At 43.9% G+C, this 18,705-nt stretch overlaps 2 protein-coding genes across 2 annotated transcripts in view; one reads left to right on the top strand and one right to left on the bottom strand.

Annotated features, from left to right (window-relative positions):
- On the bottom strand, positions 1-1,380 carry LOC116430681 (mitochondrial import inner membrane translocase subunit Tim10 B). The gene is made up of 3 exons (XM_031985150.2): positions 741-1,380; positions 548-643; positions 1-395 (listed from the first exon to the last, which is right to left on the bottom strand). The coding sequence occupies exons 1-3, from the start codon at positions 762-764 to the stop codon at positions 234-236; spliced, it is 282 nt and encodes a 93-aa protein (XP_031841010.1). The 5' UTR covers positions 765-1,380; the 3' UTR covers positions 1-233.
- LOC116430680 (nucleoredoxin) overlaps positions 1,357-18,705 on the top strand; it is a 25,832-nt gene continuing 8,483 nt past the window's right edge. The window contains exon 1 of the mRNA XM_031985149.2: positions 1,357-2,139. Coding sequence (XP_031841009.1) covers positions 1,627-2,139 — 513 coding nt within the window. The 5' untranslated portion in view covers positions 1,357-1,626. The remainder of the gene's footprint in view (positions 2,140-18,705) is intronic.

Consider the following 18,705-nt stretch of genomic DNA (forward strand, 5'->3'; position numbering starts at 1 on the left):
GGAGAGCAAGTTATTCTCAGTTTGTTTAAAATGATGTTCTGATGTATTGATAAGTATCAATATAGGTGGCAGTGGATAATAATAAATAAACATTCTTTATACAGTTTGAAGTATACCTATTGTAAAACAATTGGTCTAAAAAATTTGTTTTCAAGCATATTACTTCAAAAAACATTCTAAAATACATATAATGCAAACCAATTCATTTATATAAAACTAAATATGCGTTATTTTCAAGTATTTTGAGCTTGCATTTGTTCTTCTAAAGCTGCTTGAGTTTGTTGAACTTCTGCTATTCTCTTTTGTACGATAGCAGGCTGTAATTCCATAAATATTTCCATTGTTTTTTGATTTGCACGAATATGCTTGTCTGCACATTTTCTCACACAGACTTCCTATAAAATGACAAAGTTAGAAAAAAACATTATTATTGCAAAGAATACTTTCTTGCAGGGGAACGTGTATGAGAATTTATAATAACTAAGTCAGTTTTTCATGAACTTAAACAATAATATATTACAAGTAACTTATATTTATATGAATATACCTCCTCTGCAGAAATGTTCCTTGACATAAATGTGTTCGTACAGCGTTGGAAACATGCTTCAGATATTTGATTATACAGAAGTATAAAATCCTTATACTACAAAATAACAACATTTACCAATACGCACAGTAATATGGGAATAGGTTAGAAATTAATATTTAATTATTCAATAGAAAATATTAACAGTACGTACATTTCTTATTTGTACACCATCCATAATCTAAATTCCTATTTTCAAATTAACTGACACTTTCAGAATATATTAATATTTGCGGTTCCTATTTTTATTAGGTTATAATATTTCCTTCAAATTTCCAGCGATATAATCTTCACTATCGATCAACGATACAAGCTACTCAGTATCGATTCCGTTGCACATCGAAGAAAACATAATCAGCCAACTTCAATTAACTCAGTTAAAAATTCAATTACTCAGAGGAATAAATAACTAAAATCGCAATAATCAATAAAAATATAATCCATATAACAAAACCCCGCTCGTTTCTCACACAAAATAACCATTACACCAGAACCGGAATACCCACATAATCATCATAAATTCTAAATCGAACGCATCGACGAAAACCAAAATTCTCAATATAACAAAAAAACCTTTAATCCGAGTACAATTTATCATATACTAATATTTCTATCGGTATCTCCTTATTCCCTGCGAATACAGTAATCAATCGAACAAACTCCAACCTACAGAATATTCCAAAAACCAACGCACATTGTATCCATACATGTGTCATCGTTAACCGTCATTCAAAATCTGTACACGAATATTTTTTAATCATTCCATCCTCATAACAGGCGTCGTTTCCGGACGTATCGGTGCGGATTCCGTCCGACGGAAGAAAAGCGCGTTTTCGTCGGGGCGGTTCGGAGGCGGTCGGCTCGGACCGGATCGAACGGTTCGCGATTGGTCGCGGGCTGCGAGTCAGCGAAACGTGAATCAGTCGTCGTTGACGGGAACCAGGAGCGACGAGTTCTCGAGTCAGGGCCGGTGTGGAAAACGTGCGAGGTCGGTCGGTGCTCGGTCGCCGGTGAATGAAGCGGTTCGATTGTTACGTGCGATGGCCGCGTGTTACAGCGAGCAGGCATCATCCGCCTCGGGGAACATAACGAAAAAGTCACCTGCGGCTACCGCGAAACCGATCTGCTGGCAACACAGGCTGTTCGGTAAACAATTGTCGCGGTGCAGTCAGGTTAATCAGCAGGACACGAAACCGTGCGACGCGAGCGGCTCCCTCGTCGACGAGGAGGGCCGGCCGATTTGTGAGGTGATCGGTGTGTACTTTAGTTTCATTAATCCCGGTGCTACGTGCGACGATTTCACGCGTCAGCTGCTCGAACTGTACGCGAGTGTCAACGCGTCGTCGTCGTCGTCGTCGTCGTCGTCGCACACGGAGAACGACCGGGACGCCGAGAACCCCGGCAAGGAAAGAGAAAGAAGGAAAAAGTTCGAGATCGTGCACGTGGTTTTATGGAGTAACGTAGCCGACGTGCTCGACTTCGAGGAAAGCTTTCACGCGCACGTTGCCGAGTTACCCTGGCTGGCCGTGCCGAACTTAGACTACGAGAGGAAGGTAAGCCCGTGATCGGTTACTTCTTTCCACGACGGTTTATCTTTTGATAAGTTTCCCAACTGCCAGTTTCAAATAGTCTTCGATAATTATCGTTACGGGCTGCGAATTCTGTTTTTGTATCGGTAAGCTGTACTTTACGCTATAGCGTGACAAGCGTCGTAGGATCTGTTGGGTTTTCATTGTTTTTGTTCAGTCTTACGTTAATCGCTGGTTAGGAAGTATTAATTAAAATTAAAAACTATGATTTTCACAATATTCTTATTCGACTTTATTTTAATTAGTACTTCATAACTAGTGATTAACGCAATTGAATAAAAACAATGAAAACTCAACTTATCCTGTTTATTTGATTTCCACGGTATTCTAATTTCAATCTTTTCGTTGTCCTCTTGGTTGACCTTATATCTTTGAGAAAAGGGAAATCTAATGTAGTTTATAATTGTTCAAGTTGCAAATATATATTCAGTTACCGACGCGAGGGTTAAATGTGTGACAATGAAATATAATATCAGAATGTAATTAAGATATTGCCGCGCTATCGTCGGACGACCGGATGTCGGATTTCCCGTTTTCAGTTGCGTTACATCTACCCATGAGCGTTGTAAACAGGACCGAATATTAACACTATTTCTACCGAAGATGCTAAAAATCACCCTTTGAAATTTGAACTTACAATTATTTTCCTAATTGACTTCTCGACTTTTTCAATAAAGATTATACAATTAAGTATAGGAAATGTCCAAAATTCCATTGAGGAAAAATGATTAGACTGAGAAAATAATTTTAACCCTTTGCACTCGAGAGGTGACTCTCAGTCACCATTCGATTTGATTCAGCAAAATTATAAAATTTGATATTTAATATTGAACTATGTGTAAAAAAGCTTTGTTTCTCAATTTACCTGTGATTTCTCTTTGAATTAATTTCAAAAAACATCGTTTTTGTCTAGTTAGAAAATATTAAGTATTTCTAACGAAATACTTCCGAATGCGAAGGGTTAAGTTCAAGTTTCGAAAGGTGCTGTTGACACCTTCCGTAGAAATAGTGTTAAATTATTCCAGTATATTATTTTCCTGTGGAATTTTCAAACAATTTTCCGATCGCATAAGAATATTTCTAACACAAGAACGATCGAGATTTCTCTATCGTCAGCATAACCATTAGCGAATTGTAAGAGAACTAATATCAAAAGAGTCTCGCGCGTACGACTCGTTCAACTGACAGCGTCAACATAGCGCTTGGCGACTCTCACACGCCCAACTGATTCGTGCCGCTCGGCCCGTACGCCCGTTCGAGCGCAAACGGAAAGAATTTATTACTTATACACCAGCGTCTCGCAACGGCATCGATTTAATTAAAAAGCGAAATTGCGCTTCAGAGCGCGGCTCACATAATTAATCCCCTTTAATCCCCTTCTGACGAAATGAGGGAAACGAAAATAAAAATAATGAAAAAAAGAAGTCGTCGGGTTGAACTTTTTACCATACAATGACGAGTGAGTCGAGACGAAGATTTCTAGATGAATTTAACAAAAATCAATGTCGTTCATCGTCCAATAACTCGAAGCAACAAACTATTTTGTTATTAATACTGTATTTTCTTTAAATGAAGTTTTCAGTTAACACTATTTCTACCGAAGATGTCAAATGGCACCTGAAATTTTATCCTAACCCTTTGAACTCTGTAGGCTCCAATATTGCACCAGTTATAATATTAAATATTTTAATGAATCTTAGGAAACTACCCTAAAATTATTCGATTTTCCACACATCCGAATTTTGTACTAAGAAGGAAAATAAAAGATCGAAGAAATGTTATAGCATTTATAATTTTCGCTAGGAATACTATAAATATTATTTGCAGTTGCTGATAGATTAGAAAACAACCTAGTACCAAGGGTTAAAATTATTTTCCGAGTTTACTCGTACATTCTGAATTGACTTTCGACTTTTCCAATGACGATTATAAAATTAACTACAGGAAGTGTTCAAAATTCAATTGAGGACAAATTATTAGTTAAAATAACTTTAAGTTAAAACTTCAAAAGATGACTTTTGACACGGTGGAAATAGCGTTAACACTCGAAGTAACACTTAACTGACTTTTTCAAATTTCTTTATAAAACTTCTAACTGTATATTTATTAAGATTTCAATTGGTTTATATTTCAGTGTAGGTATTACTAAAGCTTCATTAACACATTCACACCGGCACTGTAATTTTCACTTTTTCCCATTTGGCGACTGAATTCTCAAAATTGATAAAAATATTGAAATGATCAATAAGTAAATCAATTCTCAACTGTATGGCTATGTTTTCTAATTACCGCACCATTTGACGAGCCACATATTTCATGCTACACACCGTCTAATGAGCCATCAATGGTACACGCCGGCGTGAACGTGTTAATGATTTCTCAGAGAAGCATCTGTACCTTCTCAGTAATCGTATAAAAAGAAATCAGGAATCAAACTGACCCATCTGGTAGTTCTAGTGTTAAAATAGAATGGACGATTCTGTCGTTCCAAATCGTTGATAGTCAAATTTTACGCGAGCTTAGTAATTAAGAAGTGGTAGAAAGAAGAATCGAGTTACAATAATCATCTGCGGTAGTTGCAATAAATCAGTATGCAAATAACATGACCACATTACATGGAATTCATGCAAGAATGACGAACGAAGCGAATAATAATGTAAAATCAATTTCATCAGTTTCTCTTTGTTCATTATCAATTATTATATCCATTTATGGTTATATTCCTACTAAACAGCATAATTCATCGAGATGATGTATTTTCTTGTCCCAGTACAATAATATATGCACTCAGCCACACAATGGTACATGTAGTGTACAGAATACTCGGGTAGTTAGGTGAAAATTCAGGGCGCGAGTAGTTAAAGGTCAACACATTGCGTACCAGAAACGAGAAATCTCGTTTTCATTTAAACCTATCGTAATTTTGCGAACTGCCACGCCATTTAAAGGAATATTCAATTTTATTAGAACCGATTACTTGTTCAATACTTATGAAATAATAAGATATTTGAATATTTCTCATATAGTGACGCATCACGAACTTATAAGTTGATCTCATCGAGAAATCGGCCAGTTTTCCAAGAATTAACCGGTACGCACTGTGTTAATCATCTGAAAACGATTTTTTTACATCTGTTACGACAACGTCGCCAGTAATTGCCAGTAATCCTGCACGAATGTTCCCAGCCCCGGTTTTCCGTTTCAAGCCGATGTCACTGACTCCTTATCGTCCGATCCGCAGACGTGCACCGGCTTCAATTAAATTCAATGAAATAATCAGCCTCGGTTTTTAAGCTCGGGACATAACGGTCCACCCGGCGCGGCGCGCCGCGGCGGCAGCCGCCATTCAGACAATTTGTAAGTTCTTGAAACTTTCCGCGGCGTTCCGGCTAATTTTAAAACCTTTCCCCGGCTACGTTTCCCAGTGTTTCGTCGGGCGACAGGCGCCACGGTGAAATCGGTGCCCGGATCATTGCCGGTCCACGATCCTCGGGTTAATTGGAATTTCTTCCATTGTACATTGTAACATCGAGCCGGACTCGGGATGAGGCGAAGCGGCGTGTTGTTTGATTTTTGATTAAACAGGGATTCAAAGATCGCTCAGTTTTTGTACGGTTTTTGCAGTATTGTTCGTGGTACCATTAACCTTTGCACTCGAGAGGCGAGCCATTTGGTTTGATACAGCAAAATTACAAAGTTCGATGTTGAATAGTAAATTTCGTTTAACGTAATTATCCATGACGTTAAAATAGAATTGTTCTATACCTTAATTTCTGTAATATTTATATTAATATTAATTATGAAACGTATCAGTGATATTTCATTAGGAAATGAGGAATATCTGGCGAAACAATTTTGAGTGCGAAGGGTTAACCCTTTGACTCTCACTCAACATTTGATTTTACACTGTAAAACTATAAAGTTTGATGTTTAATACTATAAATATCTTGTATAATGCGTCAATTTGAGGAATATTGAAATAAAATGGCTTTGTTCCTCAATGTACGTGTGATGTCTGCGAGTTCCACGAAATATCGTCTTTATCTCATCAGAAAATGTTGAAGTATTTCTAATGAAAAACTTCCGAGTGCAAAGGGTTAACACGTGCCGTGGAAATTTCGTCGATATATCACTTATGAACTGTATTGATTTTTTAATCGAAATATTAACCCTTTGCGAACGAATATCATTTCGACGAGATCAAATTTTCATATTTGAAACAGTACGTAGCAAACGATTTAATTACTCAAACGGCGAAAGATCAGTACGTAATTCCTCCTTTTAATTATTTAAACAATCGATATATAATTTAGCTTCATCTGCTAAAGGTTCCGAGTGTTCCAAAGAATCTTCGTCCGCGAAGGGTCAAGTTACACCGCAGTTTTTCGTACTTTCTATATATCTCGATATCGTTTCTTCACGTTTTCGGTGCCTCGTAACGTACACCATTCTCGCCATATGCCGCTTAAAAATATTTTCTCCTAAAAATTAGCATCCGCCATATGCGGCGCATGCACTGAATATATTAAAAACCGGAAGTTGATCGAAATAGCGAAGCCCTTCCCATTTCAAACGAAACCTCCCCGCTTACCGATCGCTACAAACCGCACCACAACACCGAGAACGTCCCAACTTTCGCGGAATCATCGACAACAGAACTAGTCGCGTCGGCCGCAATTGTGAACAGCTGATAAATAAACAAATCGTAGCGCGGGCGGTTAATTATTCAATGAACCAGCGCCGAGAACTGTTAATGTTTCACGAGCGCACGGTCTACGGCGAATTGTTTTTTCCCTCGTTTTTCCAGGAGTCGGGCGCAGGGGGACACACGCGGATCAATCGAGGCGAGTGTATCATTCGAAATTTGTACACACATGTCCGCCATAAAGTTCCACGCGTGTGTACGCACACGGACGGTGAACGACGGGGAACGGGTCGGCGCGAGGGTAGGGGGGAAGGCACGCACGCATGCCGTTATGCAGAACGGGCGCGCGCGTGCAGCGCCTTTTTTATTTCCAACGGGTGTTTTAACCCCTCGCCAGACGTGCTATTTAGGGTCCGATTTTATTTTGCGCGGAACACACCGAGCGGAGTCGGCTTTCTCTAACGAAAAATCGTTCCGCGATATTTCCACCTAACATCCTCCGATCCCGTGCGGTCGGTCCACCGTTCGCGCTCCGCGAGAACAATGTTTGCTCTCGCTCCTTTTATTCCCTCCTCCCCGCCCCTTTCCCCCTTTCTCTCTTTTTTAATTGGCGTTTGCACGCGATGGGCGACCGCGGACTCGTTCCGCGGCTATTCCCGATACTTCCCGTGTCCCTCTGTTTATCGGGCCGAGGTTTTCGCGGAGATTCCGATGGAAGGGCAGTTTTCTTTGGTTTTGTAGCGTTCGCTGTTTATGCGAACGTCGGTTTTATGAGCTGAGAACTCTGGGAATCCATCGGCATCGGTTTCCTTTGGTGATCCTGTGTGCTCGAGGGATGATTCTTAGCTACATGGTTTTACCTGGCAAGATTCGAAAGTTTCAAGCGTGAGCTATTGAAATATAGCTTTAATCTACTTGTGATTTCTTGGTGTCTTAAGGAACGTCCGTGTCTTGTTAGGGAATGTCGAGTATTTCTGAACTGCGGAGGGTGAAGTGTTTAATCGAACTTCGTGTAGAATGGAAGTTCTATCAGGTTTTGCTACAGGCTCCCGACTTACGAGTTGTACAATTTATTGGAACGCAGCGTGTTATCGAGCAATTTACTTGATTCCCGTTTGAAAGTATGAAACAAGACCGAGGTGAATGAATTCTTTTTATTATTTTCCCGTTGATCGATAACGTATCTCGCAGCGGTGATCCTCTTTACATCGGGAAACAACGGATCGCTCGGGGTTGGCACGCCCAGTCGTCGAACGTCGGTCCAATTAAAATAACAACAGAAACGAAACTAAATGAATGAAAAGACAAACTTAACGGTGAACGTTAACCTCGCTCGCGACGATTAAAGTGGAAGCCGAGACGGTTTCATACATTGATCTTTTCATCACCCACGTGCCTCGATGACTCCGAGCGATATCTCTTGTCTCGAAAGTTCAAGTGACTCTACGATCCATTACGGCACTTCCCGCGTACACAGCGGCCTCGCCTCTCCCCGTCCCTCTACCCTTTTTATTTCCACACGCGAATTAACGAGGTCCCACTATCGCGACTGAGTAACGAATGAAAAAGTGGCAAGGGAAGGGAAATAGAAAAAAAGAGGTCTGCAAAGGGAGAGGGACGAAAAGAGAAACCGAAATGGGAAAAAACAAACATCCCGCGACGCGCGTATCCTGTTGGGAGATCACTCGATGGCTAGGCTGAGGAATGCGGGCCTAATTGGTCAGTTTTCGTGTTTTAACCTAATTAGTCAGTTCTCGTGTTCCTCCGTCTCGTTTTCGATACTGATTTCCTATTCGCCGATATAGTTTCGTGTTACCAAGCAAAATCAACGAGATACTCGACGGAAACCCTTGTTTCTATGCTGTTTCGCTAGACAGCGAGTTTCATCGCCTAAAATTACAGTCCGCGTATCGCTACGAGGCTAACCTGACTCCTCCTCTCACTTTCAATACTACCATTCGTCGATACACGAATGTGGTTACACGTAACAAGTCGAAACTACAAAGTTCTGCTCGCCATTATAGGGCAAGAGGTTAACGCTAGAACTACCAGATGGATCGAAACCATCAATTCCTAATTTCTTCTTGTAGAATTACTGCAAAGGTACGGACACTTCTTTAAGAAATTAACGAAGCTGATTTATCAATACGTAAACTGAAATATAAGCCAGCTGGAATCTTAATAAATTCACGCTAACAGCTTTCATAAAGAAATGTTCGAAAGACGGTTCAAGTGCTCGGTAGTTCTAGTGTTAAACAGATAGACAGAATTATAACATTTGATATTCGACGTTGTATTTAATATTGAATTTGAAATTTTATATTCTATCGATAAAATAGTTCTATTGCTTTAAAAGAAGGTTCGAGTGCTAGGTAGTTCTAGTGTTAAATAGACGGACGGTTTATTCGCTGAATTCCAAGACTAGTTCGAAGAAAATATGAAAGAGGAACAATTCAAGGGTTGTTCCACCCTGGTTCAGATTTTTCGTAACTGATCTACCTCGGCGATCGCAGCGCAATAGCGTGTGTTCGGATAACAGGGTATGCAACTCGAAGACTTGTTTGCAAAACTTACTCCTTACGTATTCCTTACTCCGCGGTGGTGGCCATTGGATTGCAAGAGACTATCGGAGGTTGTTATATTCGCCCTCCATTTTCGTTTCGCCTTTTCTCCGCTTTCTTTTTTCTCTCCACGATCATTAGTCAGGCCACTCGAGCGGTCGGGTGTTTGTGATGCATATACATACACTCAATAGTCTGATCCCGCGAGTAAATGCAACGATAAGCGTCCCGCGCAATTAGCGTCAAGTAGCCTCGTGAATTCTTCCTTGCTCGTTATTCCGCCTGTCCTGGCCGATCCACATTGGGAAATCATCCCCTTGAAATCGTAGGTTCTTTGTGCTCCGCCTACCCGGCCGGCCCCCGCCCCCTGTCCCATTCATTTAACAATGAGAAGAGCAACTTGTACGACGTAACCTGGCCGGGATGTTGGACGGGGGGTTGTACTTTCTCTCTTTCCCCGGCCCCGACGTTATTTTCTTACGTCGCTCGCCAGGGGTAAACAAAGAAAATCGGAGGACCCGCGTGGCGCTGTCGCCATGGCGACCGCTCGAGGAAAACGTCGGAACAGATGCATCATCGGGGCGGAATCCTTATCTCGACGTGAAATATTCAGGGGCTGGGAGGCTCGTTTAACCCTTCGGCTGGCTCGGGACGCGCGGCGAGTCGGATCCGATGGCGGAGGTCAGATGAACTTTCGGCCACGTTGTTAGACCGAACGCCGGAATGTTGAGGGTGAATGTGCGATCGCGAGATTCGTGCGATCGAAAGGATAATGGAGTAACGGAACGTCGTTAGCGGGGATTGTTTGACGTGGAAACTTCGCTAACTGGAAATTTCTGATTCGAAGTAAAGTCCTTCGGATTAGGGGATGAACGTGGATGGATCTTGCTCGAGGATCTCATCAGCTTACTCGGCAACGCCGAGTTTAGACTAAAAACCGTCGAACTCCGCGAGTTCCCTCCATCCACGGGGGATGAATATTAGGATTCGTCGCGACGTTTCTATAAATCTCGCCCGTGTTTCCCAAGAAACGGGAGTGAAACAATAAACCACTCGAGCTTCTCAAACCTCTGTTCAAGAGCGCTAAGATCAATCTTCCCGATACATCCCCAATCCCGGCTTACCATCCCCGGAAAATCCCACGAGGCTCCTTCGAAGAAACAGAATCGTGCAATAAATCACCGAAATCTCGTCAGTCTCGCGACGAGTCGCAGATCCCATTTCGCACCGTCGAAGCGGCGTCCTCAACGTCGGGCCGTCCAGTTAGCTCCCGACAAAACTGAACGATTAGGGGTTACAAAGGGCGCGTTGGCGCTAGGACGTCCGCGCGCCGGTTGAACGCCGGCCGTGTAATGGAGCCGCGCTGCTCATCGTTTGTACGACGTAAACCGTTTTCATAAAGGTGCACGCCTTTGCCGGGGGTGGTAGCGCCGAGGCTAGGAGAAAAAAAAGAGCGAGCGAGAGAGTCAAGCCGAGCAACCTCTCCATTCCGGGGTGGCCGACCCATATCTTCCGCAAATAGCTTTCTCATTCGACCGGCGGAGATCAAGAAAGCGGCCGGGGGAGTAGGTAGCGGATAAAAAGAGACGGAGAAAGGGAACGGGCCAGCTGGTGGGACAGAGAGAAAGGGGGCGGGAGAGAGTGAGCTCGAAAAGGAGAGGATATATTTACGCCGGTGTGTATATAGACGCCTGGGGCCTGGGTTAGGAGATCGGCCGCGATGCAGGTCCCTTCCCACGAAAACGACTGGAACGGGAAGACGAAAAAAGGAATGGCAGAAACGTTGGAATCTAGATAGACTTTGAGGTAGCTCGTGCACACAGAGTGGCCTGGCGCTATGTATCACTTCTCTCTCTCTCTCTCTCTTTCCCTCTGGCTCCTGGCTTTTTCCTTTTTCCTTCGTTCCTCCACCGGGCTTACCGCCCGCGCACCAGTCTGCTTTTTAGCCCAACATATCGTGTAGATTACACACGACCTACTACTCGCGCGGCGGGCCCGGTCAAAGGAAAAGCGGGAATCGCTCGAATAAATGTATTTCAGTGCCTATGAGTCGAAAACTCGCGCGAGGAGCCCCCGTCCGGGGGCCGCTTTGACGGCGGCTGGCCGACGGTATCGTCGTTACGCGTGGAAGTGGCGCGCGGACGGTTCCACCGGGGGAGAAAAATTAAATGTTCGCTTGCCGGGTCGCGCGCACGCGAAACGCGAGCCCCGACGATGCTCTTCGCGACGTCTGCGTATCTCGCGCTGGCGAAGTTCCGTTCCGTTTCCTCGAGACTTCGCGATTCGGTTGGGTTTTACGGCGATGAGGGAGCTACTTTGCTAATCGGAAAATGTCGTGTCCTTTGTCTTCCCTTCTGAAGTCTCCGAGTTGGAAAGGAGACTTTCGGTCGGCGGAGATCCTATCGTCGGCTTGGGGAGTTTTGTCAATTATTTTATCGTGGCTCGCATCTTGGGGGTTCAACCGGTTTTCGCGATGATAAGGAACACGCTGGAGCTCCTTTGCTTTTGGACCTCGTAATACTGACGATGTATTAACTTCTTGGCGTACTGTTTACTTTCGCTAAGCTCGCGCGACGTTTTATTATCGACAGTTTGGAACAAAATCTTCCATTCTACTTGAAGTGAACATTTCATTTGGAGATAATATATTGATGATAGCGAAACAGTTGTTTAATGAATAATTAAGTTCGTCTAGAGATCTTCATCGCGAGTCTCGCTCGTCATTGTACGGTAAAGGGTTAATGCTAGCGATGCTTAGTGTACCTAATTGGGAGAGGAACATGTTGCGAAATAAATAGAGAATTAACTAGTGCAAATGTATTTCAATATTATAGTTCTCCAGCGGCGCAGTGCATACCATTGTTCGGCATTGTACGGGTCAAACGTTTGTAGTTTCACGTCTCGATACAAGTAGGAGCCGTATTCTTCATTAAATGAAAGTGAACCAGTTAAATGAGCCGCGGTAGCCGATTTCATCGGGGCTTACCGGTGATCCCCGCAGCGTCGCTAAAATATCGAATGCCATTGGCGACCCCTACAGCGTTTCGCTTTTAGTTATTCACGTGGAAACGTGCGCGGTAAGAAAAAGGCGATTCAATCGAAGGATTTGAAGAAGCTAATTAGTATTGAATAAAAGTTTGATGTCGGGTATAATCCGGGCTCCCGGCTGCGAGGGGTTGAACGTCGGCGAGCACGGTTTTGTGAAACGTTCTTCTCGGTTGTCATTCGTAGCCTATATAAAATCGATCCGTTTCAGGACCGCCGTTTCTCCGGTGCTCCGGCTGCATTTTCAAGTCGCGCCGGCAAGAAATCCCGTGTACGTGTGCAGCGTGTGCCTGTACGCGTGCAATTGAAAGCGCGGTGGCTTAAGACGCTGCTGGGGTTGACCAATGGAAACACAGTGGTCGCGTCAGTCTCACTCGGACGAGAAACGTCGGGAGACCGCGGTATCTGTGTACCAGCAGAGGTGCGCAACTCCGGATTACCGGGTAGTCGATTGACATTCGGCACGCGCGAGAAATTAACCCTTTGCGCTCGAGAGACGATGCACAGTCGTCGTTTGATTCCACCAGCGATATTGTAACATTTGATATTCGACGTCGAATTTAATATTGAATTTGAAACGTTAAATTCTATCGAGACGAGACAGTTCTATTCCTTGATTTCCATGTATCGTTTCTACTTAATACTGACGAGTTAATCAACGTTTCATTAGTGAATTACGAATATCAGTCGCTGTCTAGAAAACAGAATAATTAAAAATATTACTTATTTCATTAAAATTGACGGAAATCAGAAAATATCGAAGAATGAACTTAATTGCATTGGCTTCTGAAAGACTCGTATCTAGCGAAGAATCTTCCGAGTGCAAGGGGTTAATTGAAATTTAATGAATGTCAATTTTCTTGGGTTCCGATTATATATTAGTTATTAAAAAGTTACACTTTAAAGTTAATGCAGATGAATATGGAGCTGTCCTTTATTTCTAGTGAATTGTTAATGAGTCCTGCTTCCTGGGTGCAGAACTTTGAAAGATACAAAGCGAGGGTTGATTGAGACTTTTTATCGCGATATCAATCGATTACCTATATCTGTGGATTAACATGGAATTTAATGACTCGCAGTGTGACACGATTTCGGTCTGATCCGGATTGATACGATTTGACCTTTCTCTGATACCTTTGTGCAACGTTTTCCTTTTGGGAAAATTAACCCAGCGTTTCACTGGCTTTGTGGCTTGCTTCAGCAGGGGGTCGAATGATACACTGATACTCAGGGCCGTATCACGACGATTACAATCCCACGGTGCTTTCACTTGTGACTAACCACCTCTTACTCACCATCAAACTATCCTGATCATCTGTTTCTCCTGACTTTGCTTTACCGAACCCCACAATTTCTTCCATGTCCTAAAATTTCTACCATCAGATCTGCAATCTTTTCATAAACACTAAAACCTCGAAGTTCCTGAGCACAAAACTCAAACTCGAAATCCACTTCATCTTCCTTCTAAAATACTCAAAAAGACAGCTTTGAAATAATTCATTTGCCAACTCACTTATCCGTTCATATTTTTCTTTACTGTTACATTTAATTTATATCACATACAATACACTCTTATCGTTTCCATAAGAAACATAGTCAAACAGTCAATTTCATTGCTCAGTGGTTCCAGCGTTAGGGTGGCTACCCGGTGAAACAGCCTTGCCGATACAGAATAATAATACAGAGTACTCCCCCCTGTAAGAAACGGAAGTTGAATTATTCTGAAATGTCGGAGAACGCACGCGACCGTGCCACGGAAGCAAGAAATCCGCGATACGTTGCCGGGGTGAACGTTTCCCGGCGATAAAGCGCACGTTGCGCACCTCTGCACGGTTCACGAAGGAGGCGATTGAACGTGCGCGAACGAGTCAACAGTGATCCCATCCCTTCCCCTCCATTGCTTGTCTTCTACCCGATGTCACGGTGCGGCAAGGGGTTCCCCCTACGGGAGGGACCGACCGGGAGTGTGTCTGGGTAGAAAATGGAGACTGAAAGACGTCACTTTTCGAATTATCTTGCACGCCGACCGTAAAACGTTCTGGTCCGGTAATAGCCACGGAAATTTGTTGCGGTAAACCGGCTAGACGCCGTCGTGCCGCTTCTTATCAATTTTGTAACGTAACAACCGGTAGGGGAATATTTCAACTGAAACGAACGCGTCGATGTGAACCGGCCGACGTCATTGATTTTCGTTGGAATTATTCCACCCCGGTGACTGAGTAAAGTATTCGCATAACGGTAGCTCTCTCGGTTAGCACTGACTCAGCCAGCGAACGATCGTGTTCTTCGAGAGCTTTCGTTTCCGTTCGTTATTATTATTCGATTATTCTTGGAACAATAGGGAGTAAGAATCTTTCTATGACACACGATAGTACCTGACTTGGCGTACTATTTACTTTCGCCACTAAGCTCGTGTATCATTTTACTATCGACAATTTGGAATAAATGCAACAAAATTGTCCATTCTACTTCGAGTGGAAATTTTATTTGAAGATGATACAATGATAATAGCAAAATAGTTGTCCGCTTTGATCAGTGGGTAATGAATAACATCGATTGTTGTTAAGTTAGTCTAGAAATCTTCATGAGTCTCACTCGTTATTGTACGGCAAGGGGTTAAACAGATTATCGGACAATCGTCTTTCAACGCTAGATTTGCGGAGTCAGTTTGACTCATATTGGATTTTATCAGCATTATTTGCTAAATGTTTGGGTCAATTTTGATCGATGCAGTTATATAAGTACGTATCCTATTGTCTATGTTCGAATCTCTAATTTCAAGACCTAAATGAACGAGTATCTTTCTGAGAATGATAGAACAAACTGTATAGTAAATTTCCGTAAATCTAGTGTCAAACAACAGGTAAAACAAACGAATTTCCAAAAACAAGCTGAAGTCTTAATGCATCCCCGTGCAATCGTCATCCATCCCAGCCAGCCTCATCACGAGATCAAACGTCGGCGCCGCGGTGTCGTTCAACCCCGGACGAGGCTATTCTCGACGAAGAATCTAGACGTTGGTACAATTCCTCCGAAACCCTACGCAAAAATCCCGCGCGAAACACCTTGCAACCACATGTGACAACAGCTGGACACAAAGGTTCAGAGGAAAGAATCCCTACCCGTGTCATTCTCGTTGATATCAATGGCGCCTAGCGTCGCGCGCCAGTTGCAGGATCAGTCAATAGAATCAGCTGCAATTCTAAAATCCTACACAACAGAGCTCAGGAAACTCCTTCGAACTCGGATCAATGCATACGAAAACAAGAACACCATCCTCGTTGCCTACCAACCTAGCGTACCAGATCAGTAGCTTCAGCCACGATCCCTCCAAAAGCCACGTAGCTCCAAAGAAACAATCCCGCTATCAACCTAACACACATAAACCAATAGGTCCATCTCCAAGTTCACCTAGAATTCCTGGAAAATCCTCCGAAAAGACCCGCGAACCACCTGCCAGCCGCGAAGAGCGATGTGCAAAGATCCAAAAGAAGAATCCCCAATATCCCCGTTCCCCAATCCAACATACACCAGCATACCCAACTACAACTCCTCGAAAGACCGACAAAAAGAAACGCTCGCGGAACACCTGCGCAGAGGAGCGCTGAAAGATCCGAGAAAACAATCCCAGCTCCATCATCCCGTCGCCCGGCGCGATACGGGGTTGATCAGCGGAATCAGGAAAATAGTGATATTACACTAGAACCAGTCAGTCAGTCGTCGGTTCCTCTTTTTTCTGCCGTGACTGATACAAGTTCCCGGCGCGGAAGGGCCGCGAGGGCAGATAGGAGGGCGGCAGGGCGGGAGGACGGTGGTTGCCGCGAGGGGTGAGAGAGAATCGACGAGGGTAAGCGGACGATGGAGAGCAAGGACGACACGGGGGAACGAGCAAGCAGGAGCGACGTTGGTTTGCCGGCTGCTGCTGCTGCCGCTGCCGCTGGTGGCGGCGATGGTGGTGGTGGTTGGTTGGCGGTGTGGTAGGGGACATACAGACCACCGGGGGAAATAACGATAGCACCAGCGTCGAGCGCGGCAGCCGGCAACGCCAAGGGAGGACGTTACGCGTTATCGACCGCTCGAGACGGAGACGGCGAACGAGCCGTATATATACGCGGGGGCACCCGCAGGAACGAACGAGAAACCGAGACCCGCCGTAGGAAATACACCGGGAAGGGACGAGGTAATGCCTTCCACCCCCGTCCCGGGGAGAGAAGGGTCGCGATAACGTACGACGTCGCGCATTCGGTGCCCGGAGGTGTGAGCGAGCGAGAGGTGCCGGACGACAGGCGGGACAGAGACCGACAGACACTTCTGACTTATTCCGGTCTGTTCAACCCCTCTTTGTGTCCACCGGAGTCAGTCGCGCATCAGTTTTAGAATTTTCCGTGCACAAGCACAGGTGCGACCGGCGGACGCCGGGTTCACGGGGCTCCGGGGGTCGAACGACCGGACTCCTCCCGGATTATTTATCGGAAGTCGTCTTTTCCGCTAAGTTTCCACGGTTTTTGCTCGTAGAGTAGCTTCTTTGGGGTTCGGGCGATGGATAGGTTGGAACTGGGGGTTGGTTTCTGGAATGGCAGAGGATGAATGTAAGTGGAGATTAATGGGATTGATAGTTTGGAGATTAGGTCGAGATTCGTTGAGTTAGTAACGCGAATTGATTCCGTGAGATTCCTAGTTTAAGGACGGAGAGAAATATCCGAGGGAATATTATTTCACCACTCCGCCGATTCTCCCCGAGATAAACATTTGATTTGTCGGGAAGTGGTGGATTATCGGAGATTTAAGAGCTCCACTAGACGCGACTGCTGAGACTTCCGAGAGTAAGCCTTGTCCCTGCGGGGAAGGCGTCCTGACGTTTTGCCAACGTTGCTTTTAACGATTCCACTTCGAAGTACGATTCGATGTGTAATATTCTCAAGTTTCTATCAGTCTCCGACGCGTGTGTAAATATTCTAACTTATAACAATTCGTTACAATGCAACTGGTAAATTCGTACAGACGAATGTAACCTAACGAGAATTGTCCAGCGTTTATTGTTGCACATTAATATTCCACTTTCGCGAAAGTAACGACGAAAGAGATATCCGATATATCCGAACGTATCGATATTATAATTCAATACAAGCAACGCACTCGAGGAATCACTGGTTCGGCGTTGTTAGGGTGCAACAGGCTCGTTTTATTTGCACAATAACGCGACGCCAGCGTAAACGACACCGATGTCGTTAAAAGAGTGTCGTTGTTAGCACGCGAAGCGCTGTGTAAACGATGTCGAGCGGTAAGGGTTAATGACAAGAGGCCGTGAAAGCCGTCGGAACCAAAAGTTCGGCGATATCACGTTCCTCTTCCGGCTGATAGAGGATTTGATGGCACCCGATAGGCGCTCCTACGTGTCGCCTCTGTGTACTCTCGGGGCTGTTGCGACGCCCACTCGATTCGCTCCGCCGGCTAATTGTTATCTCCGTTTCTGTTCCGGCGAGCACTAAATGAGACAGTTCTCTATTAGACCGTGAATATACTCATTAGGGTTATTAACCGGCTCGACCGCCGAGCGAGTTTTGTGTGTCTTCGCGGCCCGCCGTTGAATTAAACTTTTAACGAAGCAAATAACCGACACAATACCCTTCAACCCTTGCGCACTTTTCTGGCGATTGTCGCCGACGGTTTTGCAAATTGAATCGGCCCAAGGGCGGCATCCTGATAAAACTGAAGCTTCTTCGAGATTTGCTTTCTCACCCGCCGTCTTCCTTCGAAATTCTTTTAATCCGTTAAACTCGTTTATAAAGTTTCGACGGAATCTTTTCCTCCGTTTTAACCCCTTCGCGTACTATTAAATGCAAGAAAATTTTCCGTAATGGTGGAATAGTTGTTTTTTGATCTGTCGGAGGTGAACAACATTGATTGTTAAATTAGTCTAGAAATCTTCATCGCGAGTCTCACTCGTCATTGTACGTCTAAGGGTTAAAGAAAATGTGATATAAGCATCTCCAAGGGTAGAAATATTTTTCTTCTTGTTTGTGGTACGGTGTATTTTTAATTTTATCACGTTGCGATATGAAAATATTACCTTGCCCTTAAAATGATCTTTCACGGATATATCCTGTTGCTTATTTATATTGACCGCTAATTTTATACGTCAATGACGAACATGAACGGAGGAAGTATAAAAAACAATAAAAATACCATAAGAGCTTGAATGTATCGGAAGTTCTTAAGAAAAGAAAGAAATTTCTGTTATGTTTAAGATTCTTTCGATTATTTCAAAGGAATTCTAAT

The sequence above is a fragment of the Nomia melanderi genome, chromosome 11 (genome assembly GCF_051020985.1).
Source record: "Nomia melanderi isolate GNS246 chromosome 11, iyNomMela1, whole genome shotgun sequence".
Taxonomy (NCBI): Eukaryota; Metazoa; Arthropoda; class Insecta; order Hymenoptera; family Halictidae; genus Nomia; species Nomia melanderi.